At 29.0% G+C, this 23187-nt stretch overlaps 2 protein-coding genes across 2 annotated transcripts; both read left to right on the top strand.

Annotated features, from left to right (window-relative positions):
- Positions 1-2522: 2522 nt before the first annotated feature.
- Positions 2523-4086, top strand: LOC125877585 (scopoletin glucosyltransferase-like). The gene has a single exon (XM_049558836.1). It carries the CDS (start codon positions 2553-2555, stop codon positions 3993-3995), a length of 1443 nt encoding a protein of 480 aa, XP_049414793.1. The 5' UTR covers positions 2523-2552; the 3' UTR covers positions 3996-4086.
- Positions 4087-18948: 14862 nt separating this feature from the next.
- On the top strand, positions 18949-20158 carry LOC125853640 (protein IRX15-LIKE-like). The gene has a single exon (XM_049533366.1). The coding sequence runs from the start codon at positions 19073-19075 to the stop codon at positions 20015-20017; it is 945 nt and encodes a 314-aa protein (XP_049389323.1). The 5' UTR covers positions 18949-19072; the 3' UTR covers positions 20018-20158.
- Positions 20159-23187: the final 3029 nt, after the last annotated feature.

The following is a 23187-nucleotide window of genomic DNA, read 5'->3' on the forward strand; positions in this document are numbered from 1 at the left end:
GTCAAACGACTCCAAGTAAATTGAAATTTGAAATTTGGAGATGTGAATAATACAGAGAATAAAAATGGAATAATCACTACTAATTGATTTATTGAATATGTCTCTCCGCAATTGTTGAATACTTCCATAAGGCCAAAGACTTTTGTGAATGCTGCAAAATTATGAGACGCCAGATCTCAAGTTTAGTTGGATCCTTCATTTAAGTTTTAATTAGTCGCCCGACAATGTTTAGACTATAGTTTTCCAAAATACATACTCTGGGTCTACCATTTTCTGTCATTCTTGTTTGACCATATTCCCTCTACAGGTGTGATCTTTTGTTACGTAATCTTTTTTTTTTTTTTCTTTTACCAAGTATTACACGTAATATAAATTTCAAGGACTATACACACATTTGTAACTATGTTATGTGTGTGTACGTTTTCTGTTTTGCTGATTTGATCATTACCTTTTGTCACTTCTTCTAATAAATAATAATAATAATTAATGACTTCAAAAAGAATATTTCAACCCAATATCAGTCATCTCGAAATTCAACCTTAATATTATCAACGTATCAGATACCTCGATTATCAACATAAAACTTTCGTCATATTATTCACAAACACGAAGATGATGTATGTACTATGGTAGTAAAACAAACTACTCCGTATATTGCAACTTTTAATGTGACGAAAAGAGACTCTTCTTGATTAATTGCTCCAAAATCGTGTAGTTAAACACCTCCACGATAAATTGAAATTTGAAATTTGGACACGTGAATAATATATAGATGGAAATCAGTATTTTCAAAAACATTTTTGGGGCGAGTCTTGGAGTGGGGTGTACCAAAAACGCTCCGGGGAGTAAATAAAGATGTAGATCCATAAGGTGTAAGTCCTAAAATTTGAGGCGTATGCCCCGAGCATAACAACGTAAGTCCTGAGCGTAAAAACGTACGCCAGGTGTTTTTAATTTATTTTTTAACCTTTTTTGCTTTACATCATATTTTTATTTTTATTATTGGTGTAATGATATTTCTCAAATAGTAATTATAATATTATTTTTTTCTTCATTAATGATTATTAATACTTATCTCAAATAAAAATCATAAATCATTGAAAGCTTTACTTTTGCTTATTTTATTTGTAATAAAAAAAATTGAACATACATGAGACTACGCCTCATAGATCCATGAGTAAGTCTTCCCATGTCTCGGGGCTTACGCCTCACCGCACGCCCCGCCTTTTAAGACACTGGATGGAATAATCACTACTATTGTATCAAAATGGAATAATCACTACTAATCACTCTCCGCAATTGTTGAATACTCCCATAAGGCCAAAGACTTTTGTGAATGCTGCAAAATTATGAGACGCCAGATCTCAAGTTTAGGTGGGTTATTCATTTAAGTTGTAATTACTCGCCCGACTGTTTTGACTATTGTTTTCCAAAATAAATACTTTGGGCTCTACCATTTTCTGTCGGTTACCATTTTCTGTCGGTCTCCGATCGTATTCTAATTAAGAACTTGATTCTTTCACTATGTGCATAAAACTTCTTCAACTCAGTGTTATGCAATCTGTATTCAAAATAATACTGGTGATAACAAATTTGCAATCGTACCAGAATATGTATAAAACAGAATGGAAAGAAGATCGACCATAACGAATGGAAAGAAGATCGAGCATTCATAAAAGTATAAAACGGGTCGCGCGGTCTCGATTATCATTCTCCGAAGCCGAATGGAAAGAAGATCGAGCATTCATAAAAGTATAAAACGGGTCGCACGGTCTCGATTGATCATTTTCCGAAGCCGAGAGAGCGACGACGACGACGAAGTCCCTCTTTCCAACCCTTTTTAACAACTAATAGAAGTGTTTCCTGTTTAAACACTTTTATTTTTCTTTCCACTACCAATGAGAGAGAAATGTTTTTTTCCTAAAGCATAAAAGAACTTTTCAAGTTCCTTTCTTTTCATCTTCCCTCTATTTTTCATTAAGTCTTGCTATATACCCAACACTCAGTTCCTCCAATAGACATGCAAAGGAACTTGTTATTCTATAGTTGTTTGTCAATCAATCACAAACACCGTCAGCTCATTATTGAGACCTGGTTCTTCTGTCGATATTTGTCAATCATCACAGCACTAATCCCGAGTTGGTGGAGGTTGTAGTCCGATCGCTGATTCAGGATTCTTGATCATCAAACTGCTGGATCATGAATGAACTCAAAGATAAGAAGACAATTGTACAATGGATTTGCAACAGTAACTTGGCTCAGCGCAATTTTTTAATGAGAAATATGGTGAAGTTAGGTGGTGGGAATGAGTCGATGAACAATGTAGCTCAAGAGTGGCCGACAATTTGAAATCATCTAGTGCAGATTTTTTTAATGAATATTACAAAGTAATAGCAAAGGCAATGAATTTGTCTTAACAGTTTCCCTGTTTCGAACAAAAAGCCAATTTTACAAAAGTCTATAATATAGGAGTATTGGTAACTCTACCAATCCTTCAATTACAACTAAACAGAACTAATAAGCTCATTCCCAAAAAACAGAATATTGAAGGTATGAGTCGACTTCATTTTTTCTTCTTTCCCCTGATGGCTCAAGGCCACATGATTCCTACACTTGACATGGCTAAGCTAGTCGCTTCACGCGGTGTTAAGGCCACTATAATCACTACCCCTCTCAATGAATCGGTTTTCTCAGATTCTATAGAAAGAAACAAGCATTTGGGTATCGAAATTGACATCCATTTGATAACGTTTCAAGCTCTGGAGAATGATTTGCCTGAAGGATGTGAACGCCTCGATCTCGTTCCTTCCCCTGAATTGTTTAATAACTTCTTCAAAGCTACAGCTATGATGCAAGAACCATTTGAGAATCTTGTTAAAGAGTGTCGTCCCGATTGTATTGTTTCAGATATGTTATTCCCTTGGAGTACCGATTCTGCTGCCAAATTCAACATTCCAAGAATTGTTTTCCATGGCACAGGTTTCTTTGCTCTTTGTGTTGCGGAAAGCATCAAACGTAATAAGCCTTTCAAGAATGTGTCATCTGATTCTGAAACTTTTGCTGTACCGAATTTGCCTCATCAAATCAGGCTGACCACAACACAATTGTCTCCGTTTGATCTAGAAGAGGAAGAGGCAATTATATTCCAGATATTTCATGAAGTCAGGGAGGCGGATTTGAAAAGCTATGGAGTTATTTTCAACAGTTTCTACGAACTTGAACCAGATTATTTTGAACATTATACCAAAGTTCAAGATAATAAATCATGGGCTATTGGGCCGCTTTCGCTGTGCAACAGGGACATTGAAGATAAAACAGAAAGAGGGAAGAAATCCTCTATCGATAAACACGAGTGCTTGAAATGGCTTGATTCGAAGAAATCAAGTTCTATTGTTTACATCTGTTTTGGAAGCGGAGTAAAATTCACTGGATCACAAATTCAAGAACTTGCAATGGGAATTGAAGATTCTGGACAAGAATTCATTTGGGTTATCAGAGAAAGAAAATTCAAACAAGAAAACGAAGACTCGTATCTACCTGAAGGATTCGAGAAAAGAACGAAAGAAAAAGGAATAATCATAAGAGGATGGGCACCCCAAGTGTTGATTCTTGATCACGAAGGTGTAGGAGCATTCATGACTCATTGTGGATGGAATTCGACGTTGGAAGGAATATCAGCAGGGGTGCCATTGGTGACTTGGCCTCTGTTTGCTGAACAATTTTTGAATGAGAAGTTGGTGACTGATGTTTTGAGAATTGGGGTTGGGGTTGGTTCAGTGAAATGGGAGGCAGCAGCAAGTGAAGGAGTGAAAAGGGAAGAAATAAGTAAAGCAATAAAGAGAGTAATGGTGAGTGAAGAAGCAGAGGGATTCAAAAACAGAGCAAAAGAGTATAAGGAAATGGGAAAACAAGCTATTGAAGAAGGAGGATCATCTTACAATGGATTGACTAATTTGCTGCAAGATGTAAGTACGTATGGTACTAAAATTGATTAGATATATTTAAATTTTAGTCTGATTTCTAGTACTCGATTCACATGGAAATGTCCTCTTATTTTCGTTATGTTTATTTTAAAACATGTACTTTTTCTTTTTCATTTTCATTTAAATAATAATAATGACATCGTATGTGGACGAATCGTTAAGGTAAATAATATCATTGTTTAGTCAACATGATATAGAATCATCAAAATTGACGAGACAGAGTTACTCTGAATGGTAAGCATTTCTCACTTTGTATTCTTCAGCAATCATCAAAATTGACGAGATGGAGTTACTCCGAATGGTAAGTATTTCTCACTTTGTCTTCTTCATCAATCATCAAAATTAACAAGACAGAGTTACTTTGAATCGTCATTGTATACTTCATGTATAGAAAGTGTATATTTCATGTATAGTTAAGCTACATTATGTTTTTTAGTATATCATAATATATAGTCAGTGTATAGTTAATGTATATGTAAGCTATATCGTATAGTCATTGTATACTTTCAATGAATTTGGCAAACTATAGCGTATAGTTGGTTTATATTTACTATGATTTTTGGCTATTTTTATGTAAATAAAATATGATTATATTTATTGTAGACTAATTACTTTATTGTATATATTTGAAAATAATCCCAATTATTTTAGGCGAACAACCCAATGAGTTAAAGCCCATCCATTTTCCTGCTATTTCGCTTCCGCGTAAGCCCAAAAGATATTTTCTCATTTTTGGGCCGAAGTAGCTGTGGGCCTGTGGCCTTTGGGCTACATCGATGAATGATCCATTAGCTTCAAACTTTTAAAGTTTTTACTTTCACTATTTTTTAGCTTAATTCCACCGATTTTCTTGTCTAATCAGATAGAGATTGATTAACTTTCTAAAGTAAAAATTTTAAAAACTTGTTTGTAAATAGTATAGTGATCAGTCATTTTATTAGATTTTGGATAACTATAATACATTTTGAGAATCTTAGTGAAAATATATATTTGGCCCTTGGAAATTAAAGTAGAAGTAGACTAAAATGATTGGAAATAAATAGTTAAATTAATTTAATTTAAAGATTTGAGTTAAATATGTTAGTAGGGATATCACTCTCAACAGATGCAACGTCAAATCAAAGTACTAGACTTTGCTTAAAATAATAAAACTATGTCAATAAATAAAATAATCGAAAGATCAAAATAACTCAAAGTCAAATATATTTTTTTTCTTTACAAAAATAAATTGATGTCATTAAATTCACATTAAAAATGTTAGATTAAAATTTTCTCCAACTTGGCAATTTAAATATGTGTCCTAAACTCGTGACTTCTGAGACTAGTTTGACGTCATGTGGAGTATCACTTTATTTTTTATTGTTTTTTAATAATAAATTGTTGTCGTTATTAGTTACAACTTAAAATGTCAAATTAAAAATCACCACAAATTAGTAATTTAAATAGTAATCAGGTTGTTTTCCTTTCTTCCACATGTATTACCGTCTTTTAATATTCCCTTTCTTCATTTGTTTTGTACCTTTGATTTTTTATTGTTATACATTTGTATTGTCATACTTCAAAAAAAAATTTATTTGAGCCAAGAATTTATCGAAAATATATTCTCTACCTCACCAAAAATAAAAAAAATCAATGTATATTCTATTCTCTCAAAATTCGATCACATGATTCATGAGTCATGACTGGATTATATTGTTGTTGTGTTGTTAAGGATGTGTGTCCTTAACTTGTGACTTCTTAGACTAGTTACATTTGATGTCATGTAGAGTATAATTTAATTATATTTTCTGGTCAGAAATCCAATAAATATGATGTAATGTTTTTTTCCCTGAATTTTCTTTTTTTTAATGTGAAAATAAATCATCTTCATGAATCATGTTGTACTCATAGAATTCCAATATTGGAGACAAACGATTGTCAACGGGCACCAAGATTATTCGTTTTCTATAGTTTATACTTATACAAATTTATCATAATTCATGTAACAGTATTTTATTATTAGTCGTTTTCTTTATATAATTTTAAAATTTTTTTTTTTTTTGATTTTTTTTATATCCAGTCATATAATCTCAGGTAAATTCAAAAAATGAATTCACTTTCGAGTGCATAATGACTTCGGTGACACCTATCTTGATTAGGAAACTTTTTACTTTCCCCCCTTGGGCATGAAATAGTACTAGTATGAAGAATACAGATCAAATATTGGTGCAAAGCACCATTCATGTTTTTATATAATATAAGTGAAGTATTTTATTAATAGTAATAAATTGAGAGAGGCAATGTACAGGTCATGCATTAAATATAGTTATTAGAAAATAAATGTATCTCTTATCCCGCTATGTTCGTTAGTAAGTACTCTTAATTAATATAAACAAAACTTTAATTAATTTTGAACTCATATAATTCATTGTATGTTCTTGAGATTTTTTTAATACTCTTACAATATTTCCTTTTAAAATAGAACAAAATTTACCATTTAATATGTGTTTGTGTTATGAAATTTAGTAAATATCTATAATATTACATTTAAAACTCAATTATTATTAGTTAAAAAAAAATATAAATTTAAAATTCTAACTCTATGTCGATATTTTTGTTAGTGTAGATTTTTTTCCATATAAACCTAATAAAATCTTCATTTTCCTCCAATATAGGACAACAATATATTCCTAATATAAATGAGTTTCCTATTTTTATATAACAAAAAAAAAACAACGATATATTCTTAAATTATTTTGTACAGTTTAGTTTGGTACATTCGATAATTGTGGGTGATTGATAACGCCATGGCCCATGAGGAGGCTGTGTTTGATGACTCAAGAAACAATAGTGCTATTAAAAGAATGGGGAATTCAAATAGGCATTTGGATATGTGATTTGAAAGTATGAGTTTAAATCAGCTATTGAATACTTGAGTTGAGGGTCTTTCGAAAATAGTTTATTTGCTTTCACAAAATGGTGACAATGATTATGTACATTCTATCCTCCCCATACCTTATTTAGTGGGATTTCACAAATATGTTTATTTGAGATCATGAAAAAAAATTGGATTTGAGATTCCAATTAATGTGATTTCATTCTTTTTAAATGTAAAACTTGACTCATAAGTTTATATTTTTATAAAAATTATATCATCATTTAAAATTTTGGAAAGAAAAAAACTTATGATCGGGGTGAAGAGCTTGTTTGTACCAAATGAAAGGATTATATTGAAAAAAACTAGTTACTACTACAATTGTTAACTAATAAATCTTTATTTACAAAATTATGTGTATTTAAAAGTTTATAACGATAAATATTTATTTATAAAAGGAACATGAAGATATATGATTTATCAATACATCGTCTTAGGATATTTCGATGTCTTATTTATGAATTATGAGTTGCTTATTTGGTAAGATTATATAAATTTCAAAAAAAAACTATGATAATTCTCATAATTTTTGAGATTTATATGTTAATGATTAAAAAATAAAATATAACTTATGAAATTTAAATTGCATAGCTAGTCAAAAAATTAATTTCAAATTAATCTGATTTCAAATCATATCCAAATTAAATGAGACCAAGTTACCATATATTATAACAAGTGCAAACAATGTAATTTTCTCAAGTAATTTAACAAGAAAAAGTCTAAATCCGAGGGGAATTTTTTTTAATTAATAAACACATTTGATTTTTGAAAAATCATCATACGGAATCTGAACTTCCTCTCTGACCCATGCACATGATACATGAGAGTACAATCAAAGAGGAATATAAGATATTTTATTATAATGATTATTTCATGCAATTTCCTCTTTGACTAATACATTCTGAATTATTGCACGGGTGTGTTTGGAATGGAAAATGTTTTCCATACTGGGACGGTGAATGAAAAAAAATCAAATAAATAAATATATATTAATACTAATATCAACAAATTACAGAGTATTTTGATGAAACTTTGGATAAAAGAGAATGTAGAGATTCACAATTACATATATATATAGATTATTATAGTTGAATTGAGTGATAAAAAAATAAAAGTTAAAATATGTGCAAGGAAAATGAGATATATGTCATTTTGCGAAATTTTATGAAATCGATTTCTTTTTTTCCCCTGAAAATGATTTCCGTCGTTTCAACCTTCAAGTATCATTAAATTACTTTTTGTTTTTTGGAAAATATTCTCCTAGCAAACACACCTATTAAAAAGAAATTGACATAATGAATTTACCATTTTATCCCTATTAATTATGAATTTGATGAATTAAAAACTTAAGATTTTCAAAAAGTTCTACTTTTTTCAAAGTTATTAATTGAGGGTATAATAGGTAAAAAAATTAACCTAGAGGGAGTAATATATTTTTGTTATTGTTTGCGACTTTGCGCTTTATTAATGGTTTTTATATGTTTCCAAATTTTATACGTGTTTAAATACTTAAGGGTGATTAAATTTAAGTGAAAATTTCATATATAACATATATTATAGTATTATTTTCGAGCTATAGCAGTAGAGTTTCAGTTTCAGGTTATAGCATTTAAAATTTCAGGTTTTAACAAATTCACCAAAAAGAGAAATGTTTTATTAATTGGAAAAAAACTGTAAAATAAATAAATAAATAAACAAAATTATTTTTTAAAAAACGAAACTAAAAAACAATAAATTAAAAGACTGAATTTGTGGGCTGTTATTTAATTTGAAATTATTATAGATAATTAATGATTAGCACTAAATAAGGAATCCAAACAAATTAACATTATTTTGAATCCTTAATTAACTCAATTCTGTTAAAATTAAATCTAATCAGATCATTTCCTTCTTTTCATCAAAGTTTTTCTCTCTTCATTCTTCATCCGAAAAAAAAATAAAATCTCAGGAACGAATAGTTGAATATTTTTTCATTGAAAAAATTGATTTTATTGATATGGACAATTGCGTATCAATTTTAATTAAACACAGTGAAAGATGGGATCATTCAAGTAAGTATTTAGTATTGTTTGTTTTTAAGTTGAGTTGAAACAAAAAATTATTTTGTTTAACTGAAAATGTTGTAAAATGTATAATATTAGTGATTTTAAGCTTTTGTGATTGTTTTGTGTTTTTTTTCTTAAATTATAAAGTGATTGTATATTGGCGAATGAATTTAATAGAATTTTTGAAAAAAAATTTGTAAGCAAAATATGTTAAGTTATATGTAAACAAAATTATTTGGATTTTTTGACAAATTGTATGACAAGTGATTTTAGTTGGTATTAAATTCTAAATTTTACTGGATCATATTAGATGTTGTCATCGCTGAAGAAATTAGTGAGTTAGAAATTAATTATCTGGTACGACTAAAAAAATGTATTTGTAATGAGTGAGTAATTATTGTATGAAATGTGTATTAAGTGTGTTTGAATGTTGGTATGCTATAAATTGTCTTTGCGACATGTGTATGAAATGTATATTAAGAAAGTATGAATTTCGTTTGTAGTCGTGTCTGTCTTTGCGACATGTGTATGAAATGTATATTAAGAAAGTATGAATTTCGTTTGTAGTCGTGTCTGACGAAATGTATGAAATTTTTTTTTAATGTTGTATTGATGGTGAAATTTTATGTAGACATTTGTGTATAAAGTTTTTTGTTATTAAATAAGTATTTGTTGTATGATTTATGTATTATAGTAGTATGAAAGTGCTTGGAATGTACTATTTGAATGATATTTGTAAGAATTGTTTGTTTAATTAAATATTAAAATTGTTTTGTAATATTCTGTCTGTCTGAATGATATTTGTATTTCGAATTATTTGTTTATAATCTAATACCTTTTTTTTTTTTAATGAAACAGGGCATTATGTGAATTTCCAAATGGAAGGAGTTTTATATGATTCTTTCAAGTTGTAACAATAAAAAAAATTTCAGGTTGTAACATTTTATTAAATAAAAAAAGATTTTTTAATTAATTGTAAAAATCTATTTTGAAAAAAATAAAAAGGATAAAAAATTGATTTTGAAAAACAATAAAAAGATATAAAAGGAAAATTAATCGATTTTGAAGAAAAAAAAGATAAAAACGGAAATAGGTGTATTAATAAAATTTGAATTGATTGATGATAATTATTAATTGGCATAAATTTAGGAGATTCAAACAAATTAGGAATATTTAGTTTTCTTAATTCACTCTAATCTGTTAAAATTAATTAAAAAGTCTGATTTTATCCATTTTCTTCTATGTTACTCTCTCTTCGTTTTTTTTTTCCAGAATTGTTGTCACTGACGAGTTAAACAAGTTTTTTTTTGTTTGAAAAATTTTGATTTTGTTGTGATGGACGACTGCTTATCTCTATTAATTAAACATGGCGGTAGATGGGATCCTTCAGGTTGAATAAATGTTGGTATGAATAATTGGATGTCAACAATATACAGTTTGGATACCAATTATATTGTGTTCATTTTGATCTCCAATTAAATATCAAAACTAAACTGTTTATGTATCCAATTGTTATGTAGTTTGTATATAACTGATATCCAGAAATTTATATCCAATTGATATGCAGTCTGTATATAACTAGTATCCTAAAATTATGAAGAGTCAATCTGTAATTCATATGTAGTTGATAACTGACTTGAAGAAAACAATGTGTATTCTATATCATTCAATACTTAAAACTGTATAAAAAACAAATATATATCGTTCAAAAGTAAAAAAGATATGAAATACTAAAGAGTCTAAGCTACAATAAACTATCTCAAATTTGATCTTCGTAGTCTTGGTGTTGGATAATTGCTGGTATCTGGAGCATGTTCTTTTGCTATGCGGGATCTATCAAATTTGCTAGCAACAGTCCCAGTTATTTCACTCTCACTGATCGCGCCATCATCGTTCTTTATTTTTCCGGATTGCCATCAACCTAGTTGGAGAAATTGAAAAAGAAACCTTATTATTATAAAAAAAATTAGGTATTATAAGAAATTACCAATTTCATACCAACATTAGTCATAATTTATACAAAAAAATGGGTGATTTAACAAACTACGATCAATTCACATAATTGGACCACTGACATCATACCATTTTTTGATAAAAATAATACACAACTTAAGTCAGCTTTCATACCAACAATAAATCAATTTCATACCAATGTTAAAACACATTTCATACCATATTTATAAATCGTTTATTAAGTCAGCTTTCATACCAGTATTATTCATGTTTCATGCCAGATTAGTAGACATAATGAGAATAATTTGAAAATAAAAAAAATTCCTCTAAACTGTGTACCAACTTCATACCAAATTTAAACAAGTTTCACACTAAATATAAGTAATACATGAAATTTTTGTATTGTTTTTTTTTTCAAAACATTAGATTATGTATCGAGAGAGTAATCATATCATTTTTATACCAATTCATGCCACCATTAGACAAAATTCATACCATATTCATAAATCGTATATTAAGTCAGCTTTCATACCAATAATATGCATAATATAACAATTTTAACAAAAAAATCTACTAAATTGATTTAACCATATCCCATGTAGTAAAAAACCCTATTAACTTTTGAAGGACTAATACAACAAACAAATCATGTAAATCTTTTCCTTTTGAAAAATGTACAAACAAAATCATGTAAATCATACATAAACAAGAATTTGTACAAACACCATACATCACATGCATAAATATATGTTATAAAATACAAATTGAAAGATCAAGATCATACCTTTTTGGTCTAAGCCAGATCAGTTACACCTGTGATCACAAACGACATATAATTCCTTCCTGTCAACTATTAACTCCTCATGAAAAATGTTCTTTTTTAAAAAAAATAAAAAATTAGATTTGAATAAAACTGATAAAATTCGTCACCCTCTCCCTTTTAACATCCTTTTCCAACTTCATATCTTTAACAATTTTGGGGCAAAAATTGATAAACCCTAAACCCTTTCACCTTCACCTTCACAGAATTAAATTTCTGGTAAAATCGTCAGTCCCAAGAAAACTCTAGAAATTCTACAGCCAAATTAGAAAATCAAAACATTTTACATGAAAAGCCTCAAAGCACTCAACTCCAAAACAAGTCTCCTATAAACACAACAAAAACACAAAAAATCCTTTAAACCCCATTGAAAGTCCATGTCTCACAAGTAGAGATTTGCCCTTTTGTTTTAATTGTATGGAGAATATATTTCTCCTAATCAGTTTTTAGATGTTGAAAAATCGGCTTCAATGGAGTATGGATGAAAGTGATGAAAGATGAATTTCTGTTTTTTTTAATGTGGAATTGACATGGGGTGAGGGATTTAGGTGGGGTGTGGAGGTGTGACTTGTAACTGTAAAAAAGGAATAATAATCAATGTAAATCCCTATAATTGTGTAAGAGATAATTATGAGGTATTATTTATTTAAATAATTTAATAATAATATAAAATTATAAAAAATTACTTTTTTAATATGAAGTTTATCAGCAATCTCCAGTTAATTTGGTGCTAAAAAGTTTCTAGTTAATTGATTTTTTGTATAATCTTATCCTTAATCCGTAACAAAATGAATTTAACAAGAAAAATTGATGTTTAAAAAAATTTGATGTTTCATCATATTGAAAAGGGGACTAATTTAAATACGTACTATATTCAGCACACCTAAAAAGAAATAGGATATTCTCGAAATAATTTTTATTTTTTAAATTTAACATTTTGTACTCTAGGACAAGTAGTATAATGGGATTACACACAGAGCGGTGTGCATTATTATGTTTAAGGCTTAAGCCTTTAAACAAGAATGATTAACGTAGTAATCAATATAGGCTTGATTAACGTTGTGTTTGGGAAAAGCTTTTTTTTCTAATTAATTAATCAAAAGAAGATGGTTGGAAAATATTAATTTTATAAAAGTTGTTTCTTTATGGCAAGACACTTCTTATGGTCTTCCCACTAATTTGATTACCTTTGGTACTTTGCCTTAAAAAAAGCAGAGATTCCTCATCATTATTTGTTTGAAAGTAAGATTAATATATTTTTTTTATTCTATTATTATAGAGCAATTTTTTTTGAATGTGTTTTACGTTGTGCAAATATAAACTATTCAAAATCCAAAATCGAGACATAGGACACAAGGTGGGGAAAAAAGGATTTCAAATCAAGTCATAGCTAAAAGCCAAGTTTGGTGTCTTATTTACATTATATTTTTATATTATATAAAATAAAGTAAGTTATGGAGAAAAAGATAGCAATAATAGGAAGCATGCATTCTGGTACAATCTTTTCTTCTCATTTCATCCTATAAAAAAAAATTAATTGTTATGCTTTCTATGTAGTTTTCTTCTTTTGTTACTTAAGTTTTGAAAATAGTCTTTCATACTTCTATTAAATACTGATAAGATCTACGTATATTCTACTCTCCTAAATTATATATAATAAAATTTCACTTAAAATTGTTTATCAATATATATATATTTAGGAGGAAAACCTTCTGAGGTCTCACCTTATATTTGAGTTTAAAAGTTTATAAACACAACCAAATTTGCATAAATTTCTTTTCCGTCATTTGAGGAAAATACAAAAATTTGAATCAAGATTTTTCCACAAAAATCACTTAACTTTGAATATATTAATACAAAAATTAAACCACACAATCTAAAAATACTACTCTAATTAAACTAATTCAATAATAGTCCTTTTCCTCAAAAAGAGGAATGAAATTTGCTTGCTATATATCCAAAAGATTTGATTTGATTAAAAAAGCTGAAGTCAAGCACATAATAATTATAGCAACAAACAAGGCATGAAAATTGAAAATGAGTACTCTCCGTCCAATAATAATTGTTTATCTTATAACGTTAATGGATAATTTTACATTTAATTTCTAATTTATTCTTATCATTAATTATAGTCATTTTCTGATTACATTTTTTCAAGACATTAAATTTATTATAATCAAAATGTGATATAAAAAAATTACTCTTTAAAGAGTAAACACAACGACCAAAACTGCAATTAGGCGTTAAGTGCGGAACGGTATGTTGTCACTTCTCTAACAACCTTACACTTTTTGACCCAAAAATTATAATTACCGTTCATTCTCGCGCGTACTATAACAATATTTAATTAGTACATTTTCAATTTTACTGGTTCACTTCAAAAAATTTAAAAATAATTTATAATTTTCATATTTACTTTATTTTTATTATTAAGTATTATTTCTTTTATAATATTCAGATGACTTACAATAATTAAAAATGATATTATAAAATATTTTATTTATTATTTCTTAAGAATGTGTTAAATCAAACACAAATAAGAAAACATGAACAAAGGAAATAACATTTTAATACAAGACTTCTATGAAATTTAACCAAAAATTACTAGGTTCACATGATAACCTTAATTAGGGTACGCGTTCGGTTCTTCAATTTGATTATATCAAATTTTGATTTTGAAAATATGTGCACCAAATATCGAACCGAACTAATTCAGTTCGGTTTGATTTGGTGATTTTAAAATTGTTTTTCAGTCTGAATGAAAAATAAAATGAGAACAAAATTAAAGTATAAGACACTTAAAAATTTAAAACTACGTTAAGTGATGATGTGTACCATGAAACACTTATTGTGCTTGGAAGATCTTATTTGTCTTTATCAAGAACATTGTGCCTCCAACTATTGCTCGAGAAATATAAAGAAGCAGACGGGTTCCTTCACATGACGTAGATCGACAAAAAAACATTTTGGTCCTCTTGTGAATTAATAGTTGAAGTTAACTATCTGAATAATAAATTTGTTGCTACTTTGATTAGTTTATGAATGATTTAATTGTTGGTTGACTTTTTTTTTTATCAAAGAAATGTTCACTTATATATTTTTTTAAAAATATTTTATTAAAAGTTTGATTTTTTGGTGTATCAAAATTTTGAGACCCTTACATCAAACACCAAATCAAATAATAAATCGACCCCAACTTGAAAAACCAAAACCGAACACTTATTTCCCACCCACTTGTGATTTATATATGACCCACATGCTTTTACTTTGCATCTTACACATAATTTACGAACTTTTCACTTATGTCTCATGAGAGACTATTCGTTCATAACACAGTTTTAGTTGTGATATATTATATTAAATAAAAAAGGGATTCAGTTGCCAAGGAGCTAGGTAGCTCTAGAGGAGGGTTGAAAATTGAGCTGTGTTAAATTTGGACGAGTCAAAATAGATATAATTGAGTCAAGATCTAATTCAATCCTAATTTATTTGGGTCAAAAAGTATTATATAACGAGTCAAGACTCAACTCAATCTAGTTTTTACTAAACTCAATTGTTTTATTTGTTTTTTTAAAACTATTTTAGTACCTAATAATTTTATTTTATTTTTTACTATGATTATATATAACATATCAAATTGATTATTTTTTTTAAAAAAAAATATGTTGACTCGGATTATATATCAACCCAATTTTTAGAGAGTTGAATGGGTTAAACTAATGAATGAATGGATCAATAACCAACCCAAATTTAACCGGATTGAGCTGCGGATTGGATTTGATTTTGGCACCACCCCCACTCTAGAGCCAGTAAAGGGACTATACAAATTGTTCATCAACTTATCTATATATACTACTTTACTCCTTTTAATTCTCTTGTTCAATTTAATTTGTCTTTGATTTTATAATAGCAAGTTGTTCTCTTAGCTTAGCTATAGCTTCGTAATTATACGTTACCTTTGTGATGAATGTAATCTTGATCAATTAGCAAAAAAACATCACCGGATTCTTCTATTAGATACAAGAAGAAATTTCAAACAAAGATAGATTTATAATTTTAAATTAACAAGCGATAGCGGTTGTTGGAATAATATCCTATACCCATACTACACCCACCCATATTTGTAAATCTGTGGTGACACACCTCCAACAATAATAAATTTGCACCTCAACAGTAGTTGATTTTTCTAAACTTGGTCCTGGACACATTTATGGAATTCACAGTTCAATATAAATTACTATATGAATAAAGAAAATGATATAACTGCAGCCAACAACAACAGAATATATGGTCAATTTCGAACAAGTACGTTAGACAAGGCCCACATTCAAATAATTTTATACAATAGTAATTACTGTGAAATGTGAGGTGTTTGTGCATTTTTGGGTACTATAATTATATGAATTTATATTAGAGTTAAGGAATGTACTAATTACGGAATAGGGACAGTAACTATATGTCAATATCATGAAATAAATAAATAAAATTAAATTAAATTAGATTAGATGTCAATATCAAACTTATTGGTATTCCTTTTTTTTTTCCTGAATAATTGTGCAATATTGCCGCAGTTGATAGAGGAGATGTACTGTTATAAGTTTTTATTATTATTGTATGTACAGTGAATTTTATAAGGACTTCAAAAGAATGTGAATAACAATAATTTAATTATGTGTTACCAAACTAAATTATGTTTGAGAGATAAAATTCACTTAATCTATCATTGCATGAACGTGGCTTTTTAGGAATAGTCTGAGGACATTAGTGGTTGTACTGAACATTAATTTAAAATAATTCCCTTGTTAAATTAATAATATGTCTATTCCACTATGATGTTCTTTTCACTTTGCTAAAGTTAAAAAAAGCAAAGGTGTCATTCCACCAAAATGTTTATTCGTACGATAGTGAGATGAAAAATCACTACTAATATTTTTTTTAAAAAAAAATCACTACTATAATAGTATTTTATCGTAATTTTTTCATATATATATTTGCCTTATATTTTTTTTTTGTGTGCATGCCAATTTTATTTAAAAAATTTAAATATTTCTCTATCAAAATACATGATTGAACTTATATTATTTGAGTCTCAAATTTAAATTACGTCATATTAATTGGACATATAAAGTACTCCTATTTAATGTCATTACATCCTTGTGTTATTATGACAATATTTAATCACGGGATGACCCAATACACGTTACGTATTTAATACCTTATTTAAACCCAACGGTAATTATATAATTTAGGCTCTCAACAACAAAATTCCTATGGGACTCTCTGTATTTGTAGCTTTGATGCTAAGTGCTAAAACGAAATCAGCAAATACACTTTAACAGATCTAATTGTTCAAATCCCTCAAGCTAATTAATTCCTAATAAGACAATTTAAACTGAATAATGAGTTTTATTACATTCAGCGGACCCTTTTTTCTAATATAAGAAAGAAAACTTAAAATAATTATGATATCATAGAACCTATTAAAATAAAAACACTCCTTGTCATTTTAATTACCTAAGCTTGAACGTAACGTGCTCCTCTTAAAGACTGTAAATTGCAAATTTCATGCAAATACGTTCTTGCCCTTTAAAAGTATTGACACATGCCATATGTTTAAAAAGTTTGTTTTAATTTATTTGTTCTATTATTATTTTTAATTTGTTTAAAATATATGCAATTTTTTTTTATTGACTCTTAAATTTTAAATTTTCACATAATATTTTAAGATCATAATTTTAAAAGATAATTTGATACATTATAATTTAAAACTATAAGATTTAATGTCTTCTTCCATATCACGTAACAATCAAAAAACAAATTAAAACTATTGAAATATTTTATCACATTTATGTTGAATCGAAGCTCTACCAAAAACAATCTTTTTACTTTAAAAAAATATTAAAATTTATACATTCTAATCTCTTCGGACACGAGAGAGATAAGATAAAAAGGGTATATTGTCGCCGTTGTTGATACATTAAAATGTTATCTGAGTACGCTACTTCTTTTTCCTCAATTATTTTAGAATATTTATTGGAGGGTATGTTTTGAAAATAATAATCAAAACATTACTTTCTTTTTACTCTCTCCGTTTCTATTTATATATCGTTTTTACTAAAAATAAATAGATTTTATTCTTTCAATTTTACCATTAAGATTTATTAGCCTTAAGGGGTCGTTTGGTGTGAGGGATAATACCAAATAGTCCCGGGATTAAATTATAGTACTTCTTATTTTGTTGTTTGGTTGGCAAGTTCGGGATAACTTATCCCGGGATTAATAATTAGTACCGGGATAAGTTATCCCTCTCCTTGGGTGGTATAGTAATCCCGGGATAACTTATCCCGGGATAAAATAGGTAAATGACAAAAATGTCTCTTTCAACCCTTTTGTTATATCACTTTTTACATTAATGAAGGACATTTTTGTAAACAAATAAATTGTTTTTAAAATTTATTATTTTGAATACAACAAACCAAACACTCAATAAAAAATAATCCCAACACAACTTATCCCATCATAACTAATTCCAACATAACTTATCCCAACATAACTTATCCTATCATAACTCATTTTCAAACCAAAGGACCCCTATAAATATGAATTTAACCAACACAGGAAGACTAAATGATTAATTAATATTTATTGATCAATTTAATTAATTTAATCAAAATAAACTAATTTATATTCATTTAATAAAAGTATAATGATAAACTAACATATTTTTTTTAAGGGAAATGAAATCTGAAATTATGACATACAAATAGAAATAGATGAAATAATGATTCTATCAAATTCAAATATGACAAGTAAAAGATAAACGAAATGAATATATTCAAATATCTCTATGTTCTCAAATTCATCCACCCTTGAGTCTCTTTAACCTTAGCTGTTAGTATTCTATTAATAATCTATGTAATGAATTTCCAAATTTAGATCTAGAATTACTGTACCATCAAATATTTATATATTATATAATTAGAAAATTAAAATAAACTGACCCAAAAAACACGGAAAAATAAAATATTAATCCACCCTCCCGTCCCTCCTTATTTATGCGCCATAATATTGCTGGTTTATCTTGCCGGCTTGCCAAACAACAACCAAATCCCTCTGAACTTCCTTATCACCTCCATCCATTAACTCCATCCAACAATAATTATACGCTTTAAATTTTGAAATACAAAAAGATATAAAGGGGGAAAAAAAAGAAGAAAAAGTAGAGAAATCTCACGGACAGAAATCTAGGTAATCGTGTCGTGCTTTTTTCTCCCAAATCCCTCCGGAATTCCTCTGTATACTTTCATGTGAAGAAATCACCGAAAGAAAAATCAGAAAAAAAACAGGGAGAGAGAGAATGAAGGCTAGTAATGCTAAGCTTATAGTTTTTCACCCATCTCTTCACAAGCAAGGATCAGGAACAATTACTGCTTCACCTCGCATTTGGTTTCTTGTTTTCCTTTCCTTTTTCACTTTTGCTTTTGCACTTACTTTCTTCACTGCTAAGGATGCGATACCCATCGCGAAAACAGGCACGGATACCGCCGCCGGTAGCTCTCCGGTGCCGGCGACTGTATTTAACGCGCTTCTTCATTATGCTTCTTTGAACTCGTCTACTGTTTCTTCCCGCATGTCGGCGGTGGAGCTGAAGACGATCGCTAATGTGCTCCGCCGTTGTAAAGCTCCTTGTAATTTCCTTGTTTTTGGTCTTACTCACGAAACCCTTTTGTGGCATTCGCTCAATCACAAAGGGCGTACGGTTTTTGTTGACGAAAGTGCTTATTTGGTATCTAAGTTAGAAGAGAAGCACCCGGAAATTGAAGCTTACGATGTTCAATTCACGACTAAAGTTAGTGAATTGCACGATTTGTTGGATTACACGAAAGAGCAGCTCAGAGGGGAGTGCCGGCCTGTGCAGAATCTTCTATTTTCCGACTGTAAATTGGGGATAAATGACCTACCCAATCACATATACGATGTGCCGTGGGATGTCATTTTGATAGACGGGCCACGTGGGTTTTCCTCTGCCGCTCCGGGACGGATGACGGCTATATTTACCGCCGGCGTTTTTGCCCGGAGCAAGAGAGGTAATTCCGACAAAACCCATGTTTTCGTTCACGAAATCGACAGAAATGTAGAGAAAATCTGCAGTGAAGAGTTCTTGTGCAGTGAGAATTTGGTGGAAACGAAAGAATTGTTGGGGCATTTCGTGGTGGAAAAGATGGAAGCTAATAGGTTTGAGTTTTGCTCAGTCTTTGATCCTTCTTCATCTCCCACAACATCATCATCTTCTTCTGTTTGAGCCTAAAATAAAAACACGAAGCCAATGTCTTTTTCTTTTTCATCCAGTTTATAGATATGAGTAATCTGTAATATTTCATAGGTTTTTCAAGTGTGAAATATTTAGAAGCTAAAGCAATGATGAACTCAAATATTGCTTTTCAAAATTTTAGCTATCTTCTTCTTTTGATTTAGTTATTAATTACTCTAAAAACCTCGTTTAGCTGAAAATGACACTTCAAATCATTAAATTAAATCTCTGCGGTTAGATTTTTGCAAGAATTTTTCAAGTACTTAAACAGAGTCCGACAAAGAAAACAATTTTAGCTTAGGAAACTTCTGTTATTAGCCAAAAATCACTATTTTCTTTCTCTTAATGGTAGGTTTGGTACATGTCTTTTTTTTTCACCTTGTGTCCGATTTCGATCTAATAAAATTTGAATCAAGAATAAAAGATTTGTTATATGTATCCTCATAATTGAAAATAGAAACAAATTTTCCTTCAATTTTGGACTAAATGGTGGAACAATAATTTTAATTGTTTATCAGAAGTCAAATCAAATGGAAAACAAAAACTTTCAGAATTCTTTGGAAATATTAAACTAACATTAATATATCAAATTGAATAACAGTTTTTTTTAATAAAAAAAGACATCTAAAATTATTTACAAACAGTGTAATCCAAAAATCTAATTTATGAGTTAGGTGGTGATATATAAAAATCCAAACGAGGAGGCGACAGACACTTGTGTTTCAAATTTTGGATGAATCGTCGGTGATTGAATTCGAAAATTTGAAATGAGTTTTTTCTCAAAAAATGATTATCCACGCGCATTGAGCAAGCGTTGCTGTTACACGACTCAGATTTGTGAGACGCGTGTGAGTGAATAATTCAAAGGGAGCGTGAGTTAACGTGTTAGCAGAATTCACGTGGACCGTCAGTTAGAAAAACAGTGGGCCTCGTAGGCCCATGGGCTCATTTTTCTTTTATGGTGGATCACGTGATAAAAGTCTAAAACTTAACGGGCTTTACGCCGGTGAACGTGTCGGTGAGGGAAAAATAATACTCCTAATATTGACCCTTAAAGAAGAATCTGCACGGAGAAGATTTGGGCCCCTTTCTTTATTTTCATTATTGGGCCTATGATGGGTCTTCTATAATTTGTTGTATGTCTTAAATATTATTGGCCAATAAGCCATTAGCTGAATGGTCCATGTCATTTCATAGTACTATTACCACATTTTTTAGATACCATAAATAGGAGAGCAAGGAAGACTACTTAAGTAGTAGTGATCAGGAATAAATTAATTTTGAAATTATTTATTTCATGATTTGTACTATAATGATGGAGTAAGTTATATCATATATATACGGTGAGATAATTTTGACAATCTCATCCCCTATACCAAACAACCCATAAGAGGTCAATTGATTCGTGGGATAAGGAATATCAGTTTTGAATATTTTATGTGATTATTTTATTTATGTTTGGTTATGAATATTAAGCACACGTTTAAAAGATGAAGGCAGTGGAGGTGAATTTTTTTATATGAATCTGGACTTAATAGGAGATATAAGATTAAAGATGAAATTATAGAGGACAAGATGAGAGTTGCCTGGGTGGCGGACGCTGAGCAATATGAGAAAAATGAGATTGAAATAGTTTGGACATGTGAAGAAAAGGTGTGTGGAAGCACCAATATGGATGTGTGAGAGGGTGACTATAACAAGTTTTAGGATAGTTAGAGGTAGATCGAAGAAGATTAAAAAGTCTGTTTGGATTGACTTAAAAGTTGGTCAAACCTACTTTTAAGTCATTTATAACTCTTGAAAGTGTTTGGCAAAGTTTAAAATAACTTAAAATAAATAAAAAATGATTTTTAAAAAGTTCAAAATCAGAAGTAGATCTCTCCCTACTTTTTATTTTTTGACTTAAAAACTATTTTTTTTATATCAATCCAAACTAGCTTTAATTTTGGGGAGATGAGGATATGATCATAGATAGGAATGTAGGGAGGTCAAGGATTAGGGTAAAAAAGTAATAGATAGCTGAATGTTGTCACACTTATATGTTGGAGAGGCAGGAAGCTAGTCTTTTATTCTCGTCTTCTTCTTATTTAGCGTTTAAATAACATCTTTTCTTTATATCTTGATGACATTTTTTTTTCTATCTTGCTTTGATTATATTTTTTTGAGTCAAGGATTTATCGAAAACAATATCTTTATGCTGTAAAAATCAGAGTAAGGTTTGTATATATTTTAGACTCTTCTCAGAACTCACATATAAAATTATATTGAATATATTATTAATATTAAATAAAATGAAAGGGATCAGCTATGCCATACTTTATTCCATCATGGTAACTAAACGACCCCAAAGACCATCTCCAATCCACCTTTATTTTACTCTCCATTTTCTATATTTGGAGAGTAAAATAGAGAATGGGCACTCCAACCCATCTCCATATTACTCTCTATTCTTCATATATAGAGAGGTGAATAGTAGTTCTCCAAATTTGGAGAACTACTATTCACACTCTCTATTTCACTTTTTCAATATTTTATTATTATTTTTATTACTTTCTAATTAACATATTATTCTACATATAATGTCATTAATTAAATATCTAATATTCATAATTCTTTTAAAATGTAATATAATATTTTTAAAAATCTATTGTTTAATATATACTACTTTCATCCCGAAATAATAGTATTTTAATTTTTTCTAATTTTCGTCAATAATATAATTTGATTTTATTATTAATTTTCGCTATAAAGAATACACAAAATTAAAATGATAAGATGAAAATTTTAATTTAAAAATACAATACATAATATGATAATTTAAATACAAGATAACAATACAATACCTAACATAATAATTTAAATACAAGATAAAATACAATAAATAACATAATAATTAATTTGTGATGAAACAAGAATCATGCCGAAAAGATGTTGAACATGCATTCGAAGTTTTGCAATTATTGCAGGACCGTCACGTTTTTGGGGAGAAAAAGTGCTACATGATATAATGACTACATGTATTATGTTGCACAATATGATAATTGTGGATGAACGTGATCTTAATGTATCAATTCAAAATGTCGTAGAGGCTCCAACGACATAAATGGTATCAGGTATGAAAATGTCCGATTTTTAGCTAGACATAAAAAAAAAATAAGGAC

The sequence above is a fragment of the Solanum stenotomum genome, chromosome 1 (assembly GCF_019186545.1).
Source record: "Solanum stenotomum isolate F172 chromosome 1, ASM1918654v1, whole genome shotgun sequence".
Taxonomy (NCBI): Eukaryota; Viridiplantae; Streptophyta; class Magnoliopsida; order Solanales; family Solanaceae; genus Solanum; species Solanum stenotomum.